The following is a 14,539-nucleotide window of genomic DNA, read 5'->3' as shown; positions in this document are numbered from 1 at the left end:
TCAAGGGGCTAAAAGTAGACAAAGCTAATTTGCGATAATCACTGTGGATGGGGGTGCTGCTGGAATAAGGGCAGACAAATAAATCAGATGAATTATTGAGTTCAGAAATAAACCTATTCCTTATAGCCAACTGACTCCCGTCAGAGATATCAAGGATATTCAATGTGGAAATAACTGTGTCTCCAGTAAAGGGTGCTTAGACAGCTGGTGTCCACTGGTAAGAGAATGAAATTGGATCCTCTACATCAGACTACATACAAAAAAAATTAACTGAAATGGATCAATGAGCTAAAAATAAAAGCTATAAATCAACACAATTCTTATTAAAAAAAAAAACACAGGTAAATTTTAGTGATCATGGCTTGGGTAATGGGTTTGTAACTATTACACCGAAAGCATGCCCAACACAGAAGAGTTGGATTTCACAAAAATTAAAGGCCTATGAGCATCAAAAGACATTCATAGTAGCAGCTCTGGCCAAGGAGCCAGATTCAGTTCCTAGCATTCACATTAGGAGGTTCCCAACCACCTGTGACTCAAATTCCAGGGTACCTGATATCCACTTCTGGCACCACATGCATATGGTGCTCATACTCAGGAATGCATACATATGTGTAATATAAATCAGTCATTTTCAAACTTACAAGAAAATGAAAAAACTATAAAATACATGGTTTTCACAAATCAGATCATGACAATAGTCTGATATCCTAGCTATATAATGAACTATTGTCATTCAACCAAAAATATAACTCAATCTAAAAATAAGGAATTTGGGTAGATAATTCTACAAAGACACATAAATGCCCAGCAAACACATTATGATATACTCAATATAATTGGTCTTTAGGAAGATAAAAATCAAAACCATAATCACACAACATTAACTGGGTATACCATAATAACAATGTTTCTAAAACCAGACACTGTAAAGTCTAAGTGTGGGTGTGAGGGACTTGAAAACCCCAAACCTTGCTAGTCAAAATTAAAATGGTACGGCTGTTATGGAAAACAGTTTGGCCATTCTTCAAACAATATAACACAGAACAAGTGTATGACCTTCCATTGTACTCTTATGGATATATTTTAAAAATAGAAACAGGTGCTCAAATAAGTACATTACATATATCCAGACTGGCACTACTTGTAACAACCAAAAAGTAGAAACAGCCCAAATGGACACACCAATGAAAAATAGATAAGCACATTATGTTCTCTGCATACAAGCAGTACAGAATTCAACCACCCAGCAGAACACAGTAGAATGTTTCAGGTATAAAGGGAATTGATGTGATAAGATATACTTTAACACCATGAGTGAATCTTAAAAACATTATCAGAGTGAAAGAAGTCAGGCACAAAAGGACAAACACTGTACAACCTCACATATATCAAATATTCAAAATAGGTAAACTCATAAAGACAGAGAGCAGATCAGTGATTCTCAAGGATCTAGAGGAGAGCAGAATGGGAAGAAACTATTCACTAAATAAGAGCTTTAAACTGTTACTTTTCTATGGCTGTAATAAAAAAAAAAAAAAAAAAAAAAAAAAAAAAAAAAAAAAAAAAACATGACCAAAGCAACTTATAGAAGGAGAGGTTTATTTGGACTTAAAGTTCTAGAGAGTTAATAATCCATTGTGACAGCATGAGCAGGTATGGTATTAGGAACAGGAAGCTGAGAGCTTAGAGAAAATTGTAAGTAGAGTGAGGTCTTAAGCTCTCAAAGTCTACCACAGTAACATAATTCCTTCAATGAGACCATACCTCATAAACCTCACAAATATCACCACCAATGAGGGACCAAGTGTTCTGATATCTGTGCCTATGGGGGACATTCTCATTCAAACCACTACACAGTCTTAGCTATGAGTGACCTAATGTTTTTAGACTAGCCCTGCACAATAGTGTTGCTACCATTTAGAGGTACTAAGTGCCAAGAACTCATTCACTTTATAATTGTTCATTTTATATTGTATGAATTTTCTGCAGTGACTCATATGGGTTAAGCTTTTAAAAATGACTCATAATCACATATACACCTCTCTACCAATCCTCTAGGAGAGACTAGTTTGTGCATTGTTCTTTTGTGTCTTGACAGGAGAAATATAGAAATGCTGGTTCTGAAAGAGTCACTTAAGAGAAAGAAAGGCTAAACTTTTTCTGGCTCTCAGTCATTATGTTAATTATTTCATAAAATGGAAAGTTTCCATTTCCCCTCACAGGGCAAATGCATTGTAACACATTTCCTCTGGCTTAGTATCAACCTTTTAAAACACATGTTTCTTGTATTTTGCAGACACACTTGGCAAGTGCAGGACAAAATTGATGCCAACAATGTGGCTTATACAACTGGGAAGCTCAGCTTCCACACTGACTACCCAGCTCTCCATCATCCACCTGGGGTAAGGTGAGCTTCATCACATTTTCCACAAGCCAGGCCAAGGGAAAATGTTCTTCTGGACTGTCTAGATTATATAACTCACCACTGGATTTGTCTTACGTACATCTTCTTTTCTGAAAAACAATCTGAACTCACCAACATCTCATGCCTAAGTCCTGAACATCCTCACGTTTTAAAAGGAAAGGGATATTTTCACTCATCTTTTTGAAAATCAGTTCTTTATTTCTTCTTGGAAATAATTATTGGAGCACTTTTGCTTTGCCAAGACAGATCTTGAGATGTTTCTGTACATATATCACTCCCACTAGAGTTAAAAGAGAATGAACTGTGGAAACACAGTGTGACGTCACATGCCCATCATTTGTATCAGCAAATGAATTAAAATCTTTTCAAGTTCAGGGTTTTTGAGCTGACTCAATTGATAAAAGTGTTTGCTACACAAATGTAAGGGTCTGCATTCAGACACCTGTCACCCAGGTAAAAAGGTGTAGGTATGTATGTGTGTCTGTAATCCCAGCTCTGGGGCATGCAAGACAGCCAGTGTAACTGAATGGTGAGCTCCAAGTTCAGTGAGGAACCCTGTCCCTAAAACAAGGTGGAGAGTATTGGTGAAACTATTAAGGCAACTCCACATATTTAAAAGGGAGGCTTATTTTGTGGGATAACTTACAAGTGAAGGGACTGGTTACAGGATCTGGAACAGGTGTAGCTTAGTCCAGTGGTGTTCTCTGGAGAACTCTGCTGGGTCTACCTCCAGAGTCCAGGGTCCAAGAACCAAGCGAGCTCTCCCATTGGATCTCGGGTCTTCAGGGGTCCTCTCTCGGCTCCACCTTTTAGGCATGACAATTACCGAAGCCTCAAAGGGGGTGGTATTTCCAGGTCAAAGCTGGAACGGCTACCACTACAGGAGAGTAATTGAGGAAGAAACCAATGTTGACCTGTGGTGTACACACACACACACACACACACACACACACACACACACACACACACGCACACACACACCCCTATTCAATTTAACAACTTACAAGAAAAGCCAATAGAGAAAGAATACTTGGCATCCTGATCCAGCCTACTCATGCACGCACATGGGCATGTGTACACCTTCACATCGAATGCATGCATCATGCAAGCACGAAGTTGAATTGATGGACAGTACATATAAAATTAAAAGTTTAACAAAATACTACTGGGGAGGATGTATCTCAATGGTAAGAGTTCTTGACCAGCATACATGAGGCTCTGTATTCAATCTTTGGTAGTGACAAAGAATAATAATGAATACTTATTATTATTATAATAAACAGCTAGATACTCAGCACATGTGTTTTTACTATTTGGGCTGCACTCGGCTAAGCAGTTATTGTTTTCAGTCATCTGGCTCTTGGCAGCTGCTAGGTTGGCTAGAAAAGAGCTCACTTCAGATGATGCTGAGATGGTTTGCCTCTGTTCCCCCTAGTCTATCATCTTCCAACAGGCTAGCCTAGGCTTTCTCACATGGCAACTGGCAACATTTTCCATGGGGAAGCCAAAGCATTGTGAGTTCTTGGGACCTTGGCCAGAAATCAGCATAAGGTCCCTTCAGTGAAGTTTTATTGATCTAAGCAATTAGTGAGGCTAGCCCAGACAGAGGGGATAAGAAAGTGGGATGCTCACATGGAAAACTGAAAAAATGCATTGTAAAGGGATATCGGCAAAGGAGCAAAACAACCATGCTAGTATTGGAAGTCCTCTCCTATCCCACCCACAAGTTTCCTTGCCAAAGAAGATGCATTGTGCATAGCAGTTTTACCCAGGAGAATCCTGACTGGACACTTTCTGTCTCCATCTTTACAAATCATCATCTTTCAAACCAAATACATTTTTACAAAATCATTATTTTCTTAAACCAAAAAGCAGATGGTCAGGAGACTAAAGAGAGTGTAGCTCTTCGTTTTTAGCTAAATTGAACTGAGCTGAAACAACTGCATACAAATCTGTATCCTCAGATGTAGATAAGAAGTTGGACAATTCTCAAGTTAATTAAGCATAAATGGGCCAAAACTCAAAATGAATTCCTCTTGGTCATCATCTTAACTGAACGTGTTTTCCCTGTGCCCTGCTTCTTACACATTGTTCTTGCCAGAATAAGTTAGCTAAGCTGGTCTAGTATTTGGCTTCATATGTTTTAAATTATTAAACTGATTGTAAAACACCACATGGTTTCTCTGAACCAAATGATGACAGAGAGATGACTCCTCTGATCACCTTTATGGGTGGGAGATGGAGAAGGAGAGTAACAGTGAGGCTTGTTCTGAACATGGATCAGGGAGGCCAAACCACTCAACACATCCTGCCTGCTAACGATTGCTTGGAGATATTGAATGTAGAGCAACTTTAAAAATGGAGCTGAATAACTACATGTCTTACTTGAACTTTTAAATTGTGCTTTGCTCTTTCTGAATTTAATCTAAGCTAAAACTGAAATCCCAAGGAAAAATGATTAAATGGCTTCCTAAATATAACTGAAGTATAACAACAAAGCATTTACACTTTCTCAGAGTTTTCAGTTTCTTTACGTGATCTCTCTTAGAAGTCCTTTAAGGTTGACAAGCTTGATCATGCCCTGCAGTGGTAGATGAGGACATAAAGCAGAAGGCTTTTCTAAAATGACAACTAATTAATGAGGAACCTGGACTTGGACATGCATCTCTGCCTACATTTTTCACACACCAGTATGATCCAGAACTGGAGTTACTAACTTCCATAGTATGTGGTGTGATAGGTTATTTGTAGACACTGTCATATTTTACAAAACTCTTCAAGGACAGTAACTGGACCTGGTACTTCTTTATATGTCAAAATTTAAAGCATCTTGTGCACAAATAGAGACATGAGAGATCTGCTCTAGAGAAGCCATGAAGTGTGGAATGGCAAAGGAGGTGTCCAGAGCCAACGACTTTCTATGGTCTTTAAGTAATGAACCCTGGTATGTTTTCATCCTAACAGATCAACACACATAAGCTGTCTGTCTTATTGTGCAGCTTCCATTTTAAATTATGAAGAATTTTTAATACCAAAGTTTGATCTTTGCTTTAACAAATGGAAAAGGTAAATGTCCTTTTCAGTATATTTGAAATGATCTGGAAAATGAGTTTCCTAGTGAGGGTTCAGCTTGATCAGCATGAGGAAACATATCTTAAATGATACACAGATGTGACTTTGCTCACTTTTTTCTCTGGGCCAAAAGTCACATGCTTCCATAAGGAAATATTTAGAAAGGAATTTTTTTATTCTGAATGATTTATGTGAAATAAAATTGGGTTTTATACATGACAGGAGTATATTTAGCCTTTGAATTAGTGGTAAAAATATTGTCAGGCTTCATAATCTATTTTCTTTTATAAGATAGTGTTAAAATATAACTATAAAAAAAGGAGATATTATTTGGCCTAGCCAGATGGAAAAGATACCAACTGGCCATCTTAAAACTAACATTTGAATCAGTGGGATCATTATAGCAAAATCCAAAATAATTTAACTGCTGTGATTTCCCCTGAGGACAATGCTGTGTCCTTGTTTGCTGGAACTCTGCAGACTTGCAGCTGACATGGCTCTTTCTCCTTTGTTTTGTCAGTGTAGCCTGATCTCTTCTTGACCTACTGAGATTTTCTAAAATGGTTTGATCAGTTAAGGCACATATTTTTCAATGTTAAAATTTGCCTTCATTTAAAGATGTAATCATTATTAATCTGTTTGAGTTATTGTGCAACATTGGGAAATAACAATTGACTTTTTGCATATATATGTATATAAATGAACACCTAAGACTGGATTTTTTTTTTCGAGACAGGGTTTCTGTGTGTAGCCCTGGTGTCCTGGAACTCACTCTGCAGACCAGGCTGGTCTTGAACTCACAGATATCTGCCTGCCTCTGCCTCCCAAGTGCTGGGATTAAAGGCATGCGCCACCACCACCTAGTGAGACTGGATTTCTAAGAGCTCTATAAATGGATTCCCTGAAAGGAAAGGAATTCTCTGCGTTTGGGACTTGTGACCAATGTGTCAAAGTTTGAATGGCATCTTTATCACATATTAACTGAATTTTTAATTGTGAACTTTGACACCTCTGTATTTCAATCACTCCACCTACAAAATTAAGATAAATTTATCAAGTTCTAAGTACTATTATAAAATAGTAACATACATTACACAATTATCATTTGAGAACAACTTGTGTATAAAATCATAAAAATTGCAAACCCCCTGTAGCTGTAGTTTTCCTGCTTTGCCCACAGTCCCAGAATTCCCAGAACTCTCCTCTCTCCTTGTCCCACCTACTTCCTGCCTGGCCACTGGCCAACCAGTGTTTTATTTATTGACCAATCAGAGCAATTTGACATACAGACCGTCCCACAGCACTTCCCCTTTCTTTTTTTTTAAAAGGAAGGTTTTAACTTTTACACATCTCCAAAGTCAGCTTGGTATATTTGGGAATTTGGGTGTAGCTTCTCTTACTACTTCCTGCTGGAGGGGGGCGCTGTATCTTATGGGGACACAAAGAAAATTTTAGGATCATGGAGTAGTCCGTGAGACCGTATTGTCTGAGCCAGTTGCCTTGAAACGATTCTGGATGTTGGATCATCTGGGCCATGGTGTCATCGGAGACCTTTCAGGTGGTCTTGGCTGGTCAAACCTGATGTATCTTAATCTGGAACAAATCCATAGCCTTTGGCTTTCTGTAGAAACAAAAACAGAGCCTCCTTTCCAAAGCAACATATCCTTACATCCAAATTTTGAAGTTAAGGTACCTTTAAAACACACATTTTGGCATAACTCAACAGCTTTTGCAATCAAATGTTTTTCTTCAGCTACAAATATCAAAGAGAACATAATCCAGATTCTCTGTGTGGTAGCCATCTTTATGTGGCTTATGTTTTTTATTACCTTGAGCCTATTGCTTTAAACTGCAGCCTTCTTAGCACTGTGGCTGCTGGCTCCGCCCACTTCAGCTTCCCAACATGGCGGTGGTACGTTTTCCGCCAGCTCTGGGAGCCATCGTGGGTCTGTGCTTTTATCCAAGCAGCGTGTAGCCCAGAAACCTCTTTTTTTTTTTTTTTTGTACTAGCAAAGGCTAAATCCACCATGCAGCTTAATGTGCCACTTGCAGAGGCCTCATTTCCGCCTTACTGCAGGTTAAGCGCACACACCAGGAACGCACAAGTAGCTCAAACCGGCAGCTGCCGCTCATTTGAGAGACACAATTAGGAAGCTGTTTTTAGCTCCATTTTAGAATCTTTTCTCAGGTTTTAGGTAGAAACTCTTGCCAACACGTTGGGCGCCATTTGTAGCTGTAGTTTTCCTGCTTTGCCCACAGTCAGGACAAATCTTTGTCACCCGCCAGTCCCACAGCCGCTCAGACCCAACCAAGTAAACACAGACTTATATTGCTTACAAACTGTATGGCCGTGGCAGGCTTCTTGCTAACTGTTCTTTTATCTTAAATTAATCATTTCCACAAATCTATACCTTGCCACGTGGCTGGTGGCTTACCGGCATCTTCACATGCTGCTGGTCATGGCGGCGGCTGCAGTGTCTCTCCGCCTCAGCCTTCTCCTTCCCAGAACTCTCCTCTCTCCTTGTCCCACCTACTTCCTGCCTGGCCACTGGCCAACCAGTGTTTTATTTATTGACCAATCAGAGCAATTTGACATACAGACCGTCCCACAGCAACCCCCTGTGGCTCAGTGGATAAAACACCTGCCAGGCATGTGTGAGGGCCAGAGTTTGGATCCCCATGTTGTAGCCCTCCTGTAATTTCAGCACTTATAAAACATACACACGGGATCTCCTGATCAACCTACTTTGCTAGCTAGTCTTATTGGTGAGACCTGGGTTCAACTAAGAAATGTTGCCTCAATGAATAAAGTGGAGAGCCATGGAGGGAAATCCCCAATGCTAGCCTTGTGTCTCTGCACACATGTGCACATGCTCACATATACCACATGCATATGTACCCACATGCATGCAAACATGCACACACACACACACACACACACACACACCACATAGACATGTACAAAAAGTAAATATTAAATACAATTTCAAATTACATTATTTAGTTACAATAACTATATTTCAAGTGTACAATGGCCATGTGGAACTGGTGGTTACTGTATTACATAACAAAGAAGAGCAAGTCTGTCCCTGCAGAAAGTCTTGACAACCACTGTTCTAGACCAGCTATGGAGGAAAAACCAAGCTAAATGAATATTTTTTCACTAAAACTGATATCCACCCAAGTATACATATCACATTTTATTCTTTTATTCTATGAGAAATCAGTGAGAAAATAATTTAAAATGTATTAGAATCAGTAAAAGTGAAGTTTTCCCAAGAGAACACCATTAGTTCCTTCAAGCAGAAAACCAGGCTCTAAATTTGGGTATCTAGAATCACTCAAACTAACCTACCAAAAGGAGTCACAAAATCTATGAAAACTCTACTCACAAAACAACTCTTTCAGTTTTTCTGATTTGATTGTCAAATTGTAATATGCTCACCATGTTCTGCTAAAGCACGGTTACGTTAAAACTTTCCCCATTTGGTCACCGTTTACAATGTTTCTTGTATTTACTCATCCTCCTCCCCCAGTCACAGCCTACTTCAGTCCCTTGACGTCTTCAAGCCTGAACTGTCTCGTTAGAGGTGCAGGTAGCTATGGCCTAGCTTGTTCCCATCTTAAAATTAGAGTGTCTGTGAGACACCACTGGATTGACACATTATTCTTCAGCTCAACCCATGTGATCTCCAGAGTCAATGTCCTTTATGCACAACAGAAAGTACAAGAATCCTTCATCTCACATTTCAGACTGTTTATGACAAAAGCCCAGTTATCTTTTCAATCCACCCATTATAACCCTCTGCTATAGCCAATCTTTTCATTATTCAGTAAGCTATATATTTTTCAGACCTATCAGCCCAGTCACCTATTTATGACCTCATTCTTTTATGGAACTCAAGTCTTACCCACACTCCTCTGCCCAGGTTAAAACTGCCTCTGCTGTTGCCTTCCCTGCCTGTAGCAGCATGCTCTGCTCCCTGCCTACAGCTGGTGTAATCTGTGAACCTTATTCCTACATCCATGTCTTCAACTGCAGCAGACTTGAATTATGTCACATTTTTGTAGGCAACTTTTTCATCCCTACTTCCTCTCAATACTGAATCAGAGAATAGATGTTTTTTGTTTTATTAATTTTTATCTACTTGTATCTTTTTGAATATTTAACATAGTAGTTTTTTTAAGTGAGTGCCATTATCTTTACCTATTTCTCTGTTTCTCCTTATAGGTTCAGCTTCTGCACTGTATAAAGCAAACAGTCACAGGAGGTGATTCTGAAATTGTAGATGGGTTTAATGTATGCCAAAAGCTCAAGGAGAAGAATCCTCAGGCATTCCACATTCTGTCCTCCACCTTCGTGGATTTTACAGACATTGGAGTGGATTACTGTGATTTCTCTGTTCAATCTAAACACAAGATTATAGAGTGAGTAGTCCTATAAATTTCCTATAGTTGAAACTGATGTTTAAACAGCAGAAAGCCTTGATTAACTCTGAAGCTTTGCTTTAATATATTGCTAGAAGAAAAAAGAAAAAATGCATAAAAATGTTACCAAATGACATGAAATTTTTTATCAATCAATATTAGATTTTTGGGTAACTAAGAATTAATCCATACTTCATTACTAAGTATAAACTCTGCCTTCTCGATGTGATTATAGATATTAGAAAGTTTACAGCTGGGAGTGAAAGAATATAAGGGGGAATAGATAAGTCCAGGAATTAAGTCCTGTCACCCAGAAGCTGTCGGTTTTTTTCTTCTTAACTTTGTCATCTTGTTTTGGCTTCATTTTCAAAGAATTCTCACATGCTCCAAATATTTCATCATCCTTCGTGCTAGCAACCACATCACAAGGATAACATTTGTTTTTCAAAAACTATGGCACATCTGAATGACTCTCTGCCCAGTGCTGTCTAAGTCTGTCCATGAGACAATCACCAGGATGACCTACCAGGGGATTGCAGAATGCTGCTTGGCCATAGCTAGATCCCATGTGCATCTCTGGAGCAGAATCTGTCTTATTTTAGCCACATGGACTAAGAATGAAACATCCCTCAGAAAGTGCCAAGTCAATAGAAATCATTTTAATCATAAAATGGTCCTATATAGACCATTTTATACTATCCTTTTTCTGACTTTGGTGTGAGTACATGATAAGAAACATCTTATTTTCCTTGACAAGGTTGGTCCTTCATTCTTTTTTTTTTTTTTTTTTTGGTTTTTTGAGACAGGGTTTCTCTTGTGTAGCTTTGCGCCTTTCCTGGAACTCACTTGGTAGCCCAGGCTGGCCTCGAACTCACAGAGATCCGCCTGCCTCTGCCTCCCAAGTGCTGGGATTAAAGGCGTGCGCCACCACCGCCCGGCCTGGTCCTTCATTCTTAATTATAGTGCTTTTCTTTCTGTTTTCTTTTTCTTTTTCACATACTCAACTAACTTTCTTTCTCTCCGTATGTATGTATGTATGTATGTGCCTATGTATACAGATGCATATATGTGAATGTTCATGAGAAGGCTAGAGTATATTCCTCAATTGTTCTTCACCTTGTATTTTGAGACAGAGTCTCTCCTTGAGCCTCACACTTATGCAAAAAGCACTTTACCATCTGAGCTATGTCCTCCATCCTATTTTTTTCTTTTAACATTATTTAATCATGATTTTCTTGAACATAAAAAGGATACTGATTTAACTTTTTATTTGAGAATTTCCTTATTGTTGTGTTTTTAGGATGTCATGCATTTAATTATATCTCAGTCAAAACTGGGAAGGGTTACACTTTAGAATCAATCTGTATTATTTCAGAAGAAATAACTAAATAGTATAGAAATAAAGTCATTTAGTAGATATCAAATCCTTCAGATGACATTTATATACACATACATATTTCATTCCTTCATTCAGCAAATGTTTATTGGAGCCAGGGAACTGCTCAGTATTTGGGAAGCATCACTGGAAAAAAACAAAGCTTTATAGAACTTAGATTTAATGGGGGGGGGGTCTTTAAATTTTTTGGCCAAATTATAATTAATGTTAAAAAAAATGTGACTTTCTAAGGATGAAACTTGGGTTGTCAAACTTTCCTGACTGAGATTTCAGCAAACTGCCTGACCTATATTTTATGGGTAGAACTAGATGATTTTCTGGAGGAGGTGAGTGGAAAATGTGGAGAAAAGATAAGTTTCAGGAGTAAATTTTAGATAAAAATAAATCTAAGGAGTTCCTTGGTGATTGTGAGATGAGAATTTTTCCCCTTTGGAGATAAGGTATCTCTATACAGCTCATGTTGTGTTCACCCTGAGATACACATGCCTCAGACTTCTGACAAGCATGTACCACTGTCCTCAGCAACACAAGAGTCTTAGGTATAACTTCACAGTTAAATTCAAACATTACTTTTAAAAAAATGCTATTTGGGATTTTAATTTGATATAAACAGTCACAACATGCATAATTATGCATACATCTAAACATCACACCACCTCCATTATGTTTAATTTGTATGTTTTTATGCGTGCTGTATTTCAGACATATCTTCTAAGATAAATTGACCCTTATTAGATGTTAATTTTGTCTATTGAATAAAACAGGTTGGATGATAAAGGCCAAGTGATTCGCATCAACTTCAATAATGCAACCAGAGATACGGTCTTCGATGTCCCCATTGAAAGAGTTCAGCCTTTCTATTCTGCTCTGAAAGAGTTTGTGGACCTCATGAGCAGCAAAGAATACAAGTACACTTTCAAGATGAATCCAGGTGAGTGGAAGAAAATGACATCCAGACTGGCCTACTGTTAATGAGCGCTGATTAGCCTAAGTAGAAGATTCCTGCCATCTCCACTTCTAGGCTGTGGACTCCCAAGACTTAAAAAAATAGTCCTTTTTGCAAACTGTCATGGAAATCCTAGCACATGAAATTTAAAAGCTTCCAGTCCAAGGATACTTTAAAGAGAGGCTGAATGAAGCTTATGTCTAATATTAAGACTGTTTTACATTTCTGTACCGATAGTCACCTTCCTAATAAGCTTTTTGAAAACTCTTGTCATCTGTGTGATTTTCCTTATTTTATTAAAGCTATCATGGCTCCAATCCAAAAAAGGATGCTATCTTCCCTTACAACAAATGCTATGTTATTTTACAGTATCATCTAATCTACAAGTTAGATTCTAAGAGATAGTAAAGAAATTACAACATGAAAATCACCCACCATCCTAAAAAGGCATCACTTCGTCTCAAGACAGTGAAAACTATAGAGTACAAATGAAGTTTGTTTTAAATTCTTCTGTCTTGCTAAACAAAATTATCTTTGTAATTCCCACTCCAAAATACATGAGTAATGTTTATTGATAAAACTTACTCACAAAGATAGTAATACTAAAATAAAGCAGGACTCAGCCTATTACAGTGGCTTAAAATGAATAAGGAAACATGGATAATTTTTCTAGACAATCTCTACTAATTAAAGTGTCATCAAACTATAGAAATTTTTTTCTTGTTATTGGTTTTTTTATTAACAATAAAATTGTGTTTATCATGTGTATATTTTGAGATATTATGGAATGGCTAAATTTAGTTAATTAACAATGTACATACATTATTTTACATATCTATCAGTTTTCATGAAGGAAACACATAAGAACTACCTTTTTAGTGATTACAGCATATCCTTATTGGTTATAGTTACCATGTTGAACAATAGATCTGAACGTGAAGATGTTATTTGCAATAACATGCAATAACGTGCATGTTATTTGCAATAAAAGGCATAATTTCTCTTTGCTGTTGGTTTGTCCAATTTGAACTTTTTTATTGTTTTACTTTTTGAGATTTTATTATTTCTGTTTTTTATGCATATGAGTATTTGCCTGAATGTATTTATGTGCACTAAACACATACAATGCCCACAGAGTCCAGAAAGGGGCATCGAATCTCCTGGGAGCAGAGTTACAGGCAGTTGTAAGCCACCATGTGGGTGCTGGATATTGAATAAGCATCCTCTGGAAGAGCATACTCTTCACTGATGATCCATCTCTCCAGCCCTGCCCCGCCCACACACACACATACACAAACCCCCTACCCTACCCTTCTTGCTATATCATAAAACCTCATCTTTAGCTCCTGAGCTAGACTTCAGCAATACTCCTACCTCTTTATCCTAAGTAGATGGGCCTACAGACACACACACATACCACACCTAGTTGAGTTGTTTTTAGAAACACTCTTTGACATAATAAATAAATAAATAGAACTAGATAACTCCTTAAAGCTTTTGGCATGCAGTCAAAGTGCATCGATTTTAAGAGTGACACCATATAAAACAGAAATACTATGGGAAAAAATTATAATAGGAGTTGGAATCCAAGCTTCACCATTTAGTAAGAGAGTAGCTTTGGATAAATGCCTCAATTTGAGTTTTCTCATAGATGAAGAGATGAAATTCTGCTGTCTTTTCAGTATTTCCTTTTTAAAAAGGTGTATATAAAATATGAAGAATGTAGGATATCGGCCAAAAACTGCACTATCCTTATAATTACTTGAATCTCTTACACTGAGAAGAAATGTCTGTTATTGATGTTTTCCAAAGTAGAACAATACAAAAGCTTTACACAAAGAAAACTCTTTTATGTAGCCATGTCCACGATAGCCTGTCAAGCTATGAAGTTTAAATGTTGTGCATATGGGGAGCCACTTCCTGTGGTTGTGTGCCCACAGATGGTCCTAACAAATTCCAGTGGATACTTCCAACCTAGTAGTCATCTGTTTCCAACCCAGTAGTCATACAGATGACCTTGGAAAAACTAGAGAGGTCACGAAATCAAAAGTCAAGAACCTAGGAAAGGGACTGGATGTGATGGAGGTAAGAAGTGATAGGCATGGGAAGGAGATAGGAGAAAGTGAAGGGAGAGAGTAATTAGAATACATTATCTACATGTACAAAATTGTCCAGAAACAAAATTAATTAGTTAAAAAGAAAGTAGGTGTGTAATTCTGTTTACAAAAGAAATGTTCTATTTTGGTGTGAACTGAGTAGTGGTGACATC

At 37.8% G+C, this 14,539-nt stretch overlaps 1 protein-coding gene and 1 long non-coding RNA gene across 4 annotated transcripts in view; one reads left to right on the top strand and one right to left on the bottom strand.

Moving 5' to 3' along the window:
• LOC143272947 (uncharacterized) overlaps positions 1-14,539 on the bottom strand; it is a 100,212-nt gene that overhangs the window by 70,228 nt on the left and 15,445 nt on the right. The gene's annotated exons all lie outside the window — the stretch shown is intronic.
• The window catches only part of Bbox1 (gamma-butyrobetaine hydroxylase 1), a 51,269-nt gene that overhangs the window by 36,008 nt on the left and 722 nt on the right, over positions 1-14,539 (top strand). For all 3 annotated transcript variants that reach the window (XM_042275887.2, XM_042275888.2, XM_042275886.2), the window contains 3 exons: positions 2,300-2,405; positions 9,732-9,928; positions 12,089-12,255. In XM_042275887.2, the coding sequence (XP_042131821.2) occupies positions 2,300-2,405; positions 9,732-9,928; positions 12,089-12,255 (470 nt within the window). The remainder of the gene's footprint in view (positions 1-2,299; positions 2,406-9,731; positions 9,929-12,088; positions 12,256-14,539) is intronic.

This window comes from Peromyscus maniculatus, chromosome 4 (genome assembly GCF_049852395.1).
Source record: "Peromyscus maniculatus bairdii isolate BWxNUB_F1_BW_parent chromosome 4, HU_Pman_BW_mat_3.1, whole genome shotgun sequence".
NCBI lineage: Eukaryota > Metazoa > Chordata > Mammalia > Rodentia > Cricetidae > Peromyscus > Peromyscus maniculatus.
The sequence above is the reverse complement of the archived record's forward strand: the minus strand, read 5'-3'. Positions and strand labels throughout refer to the sequence as shown.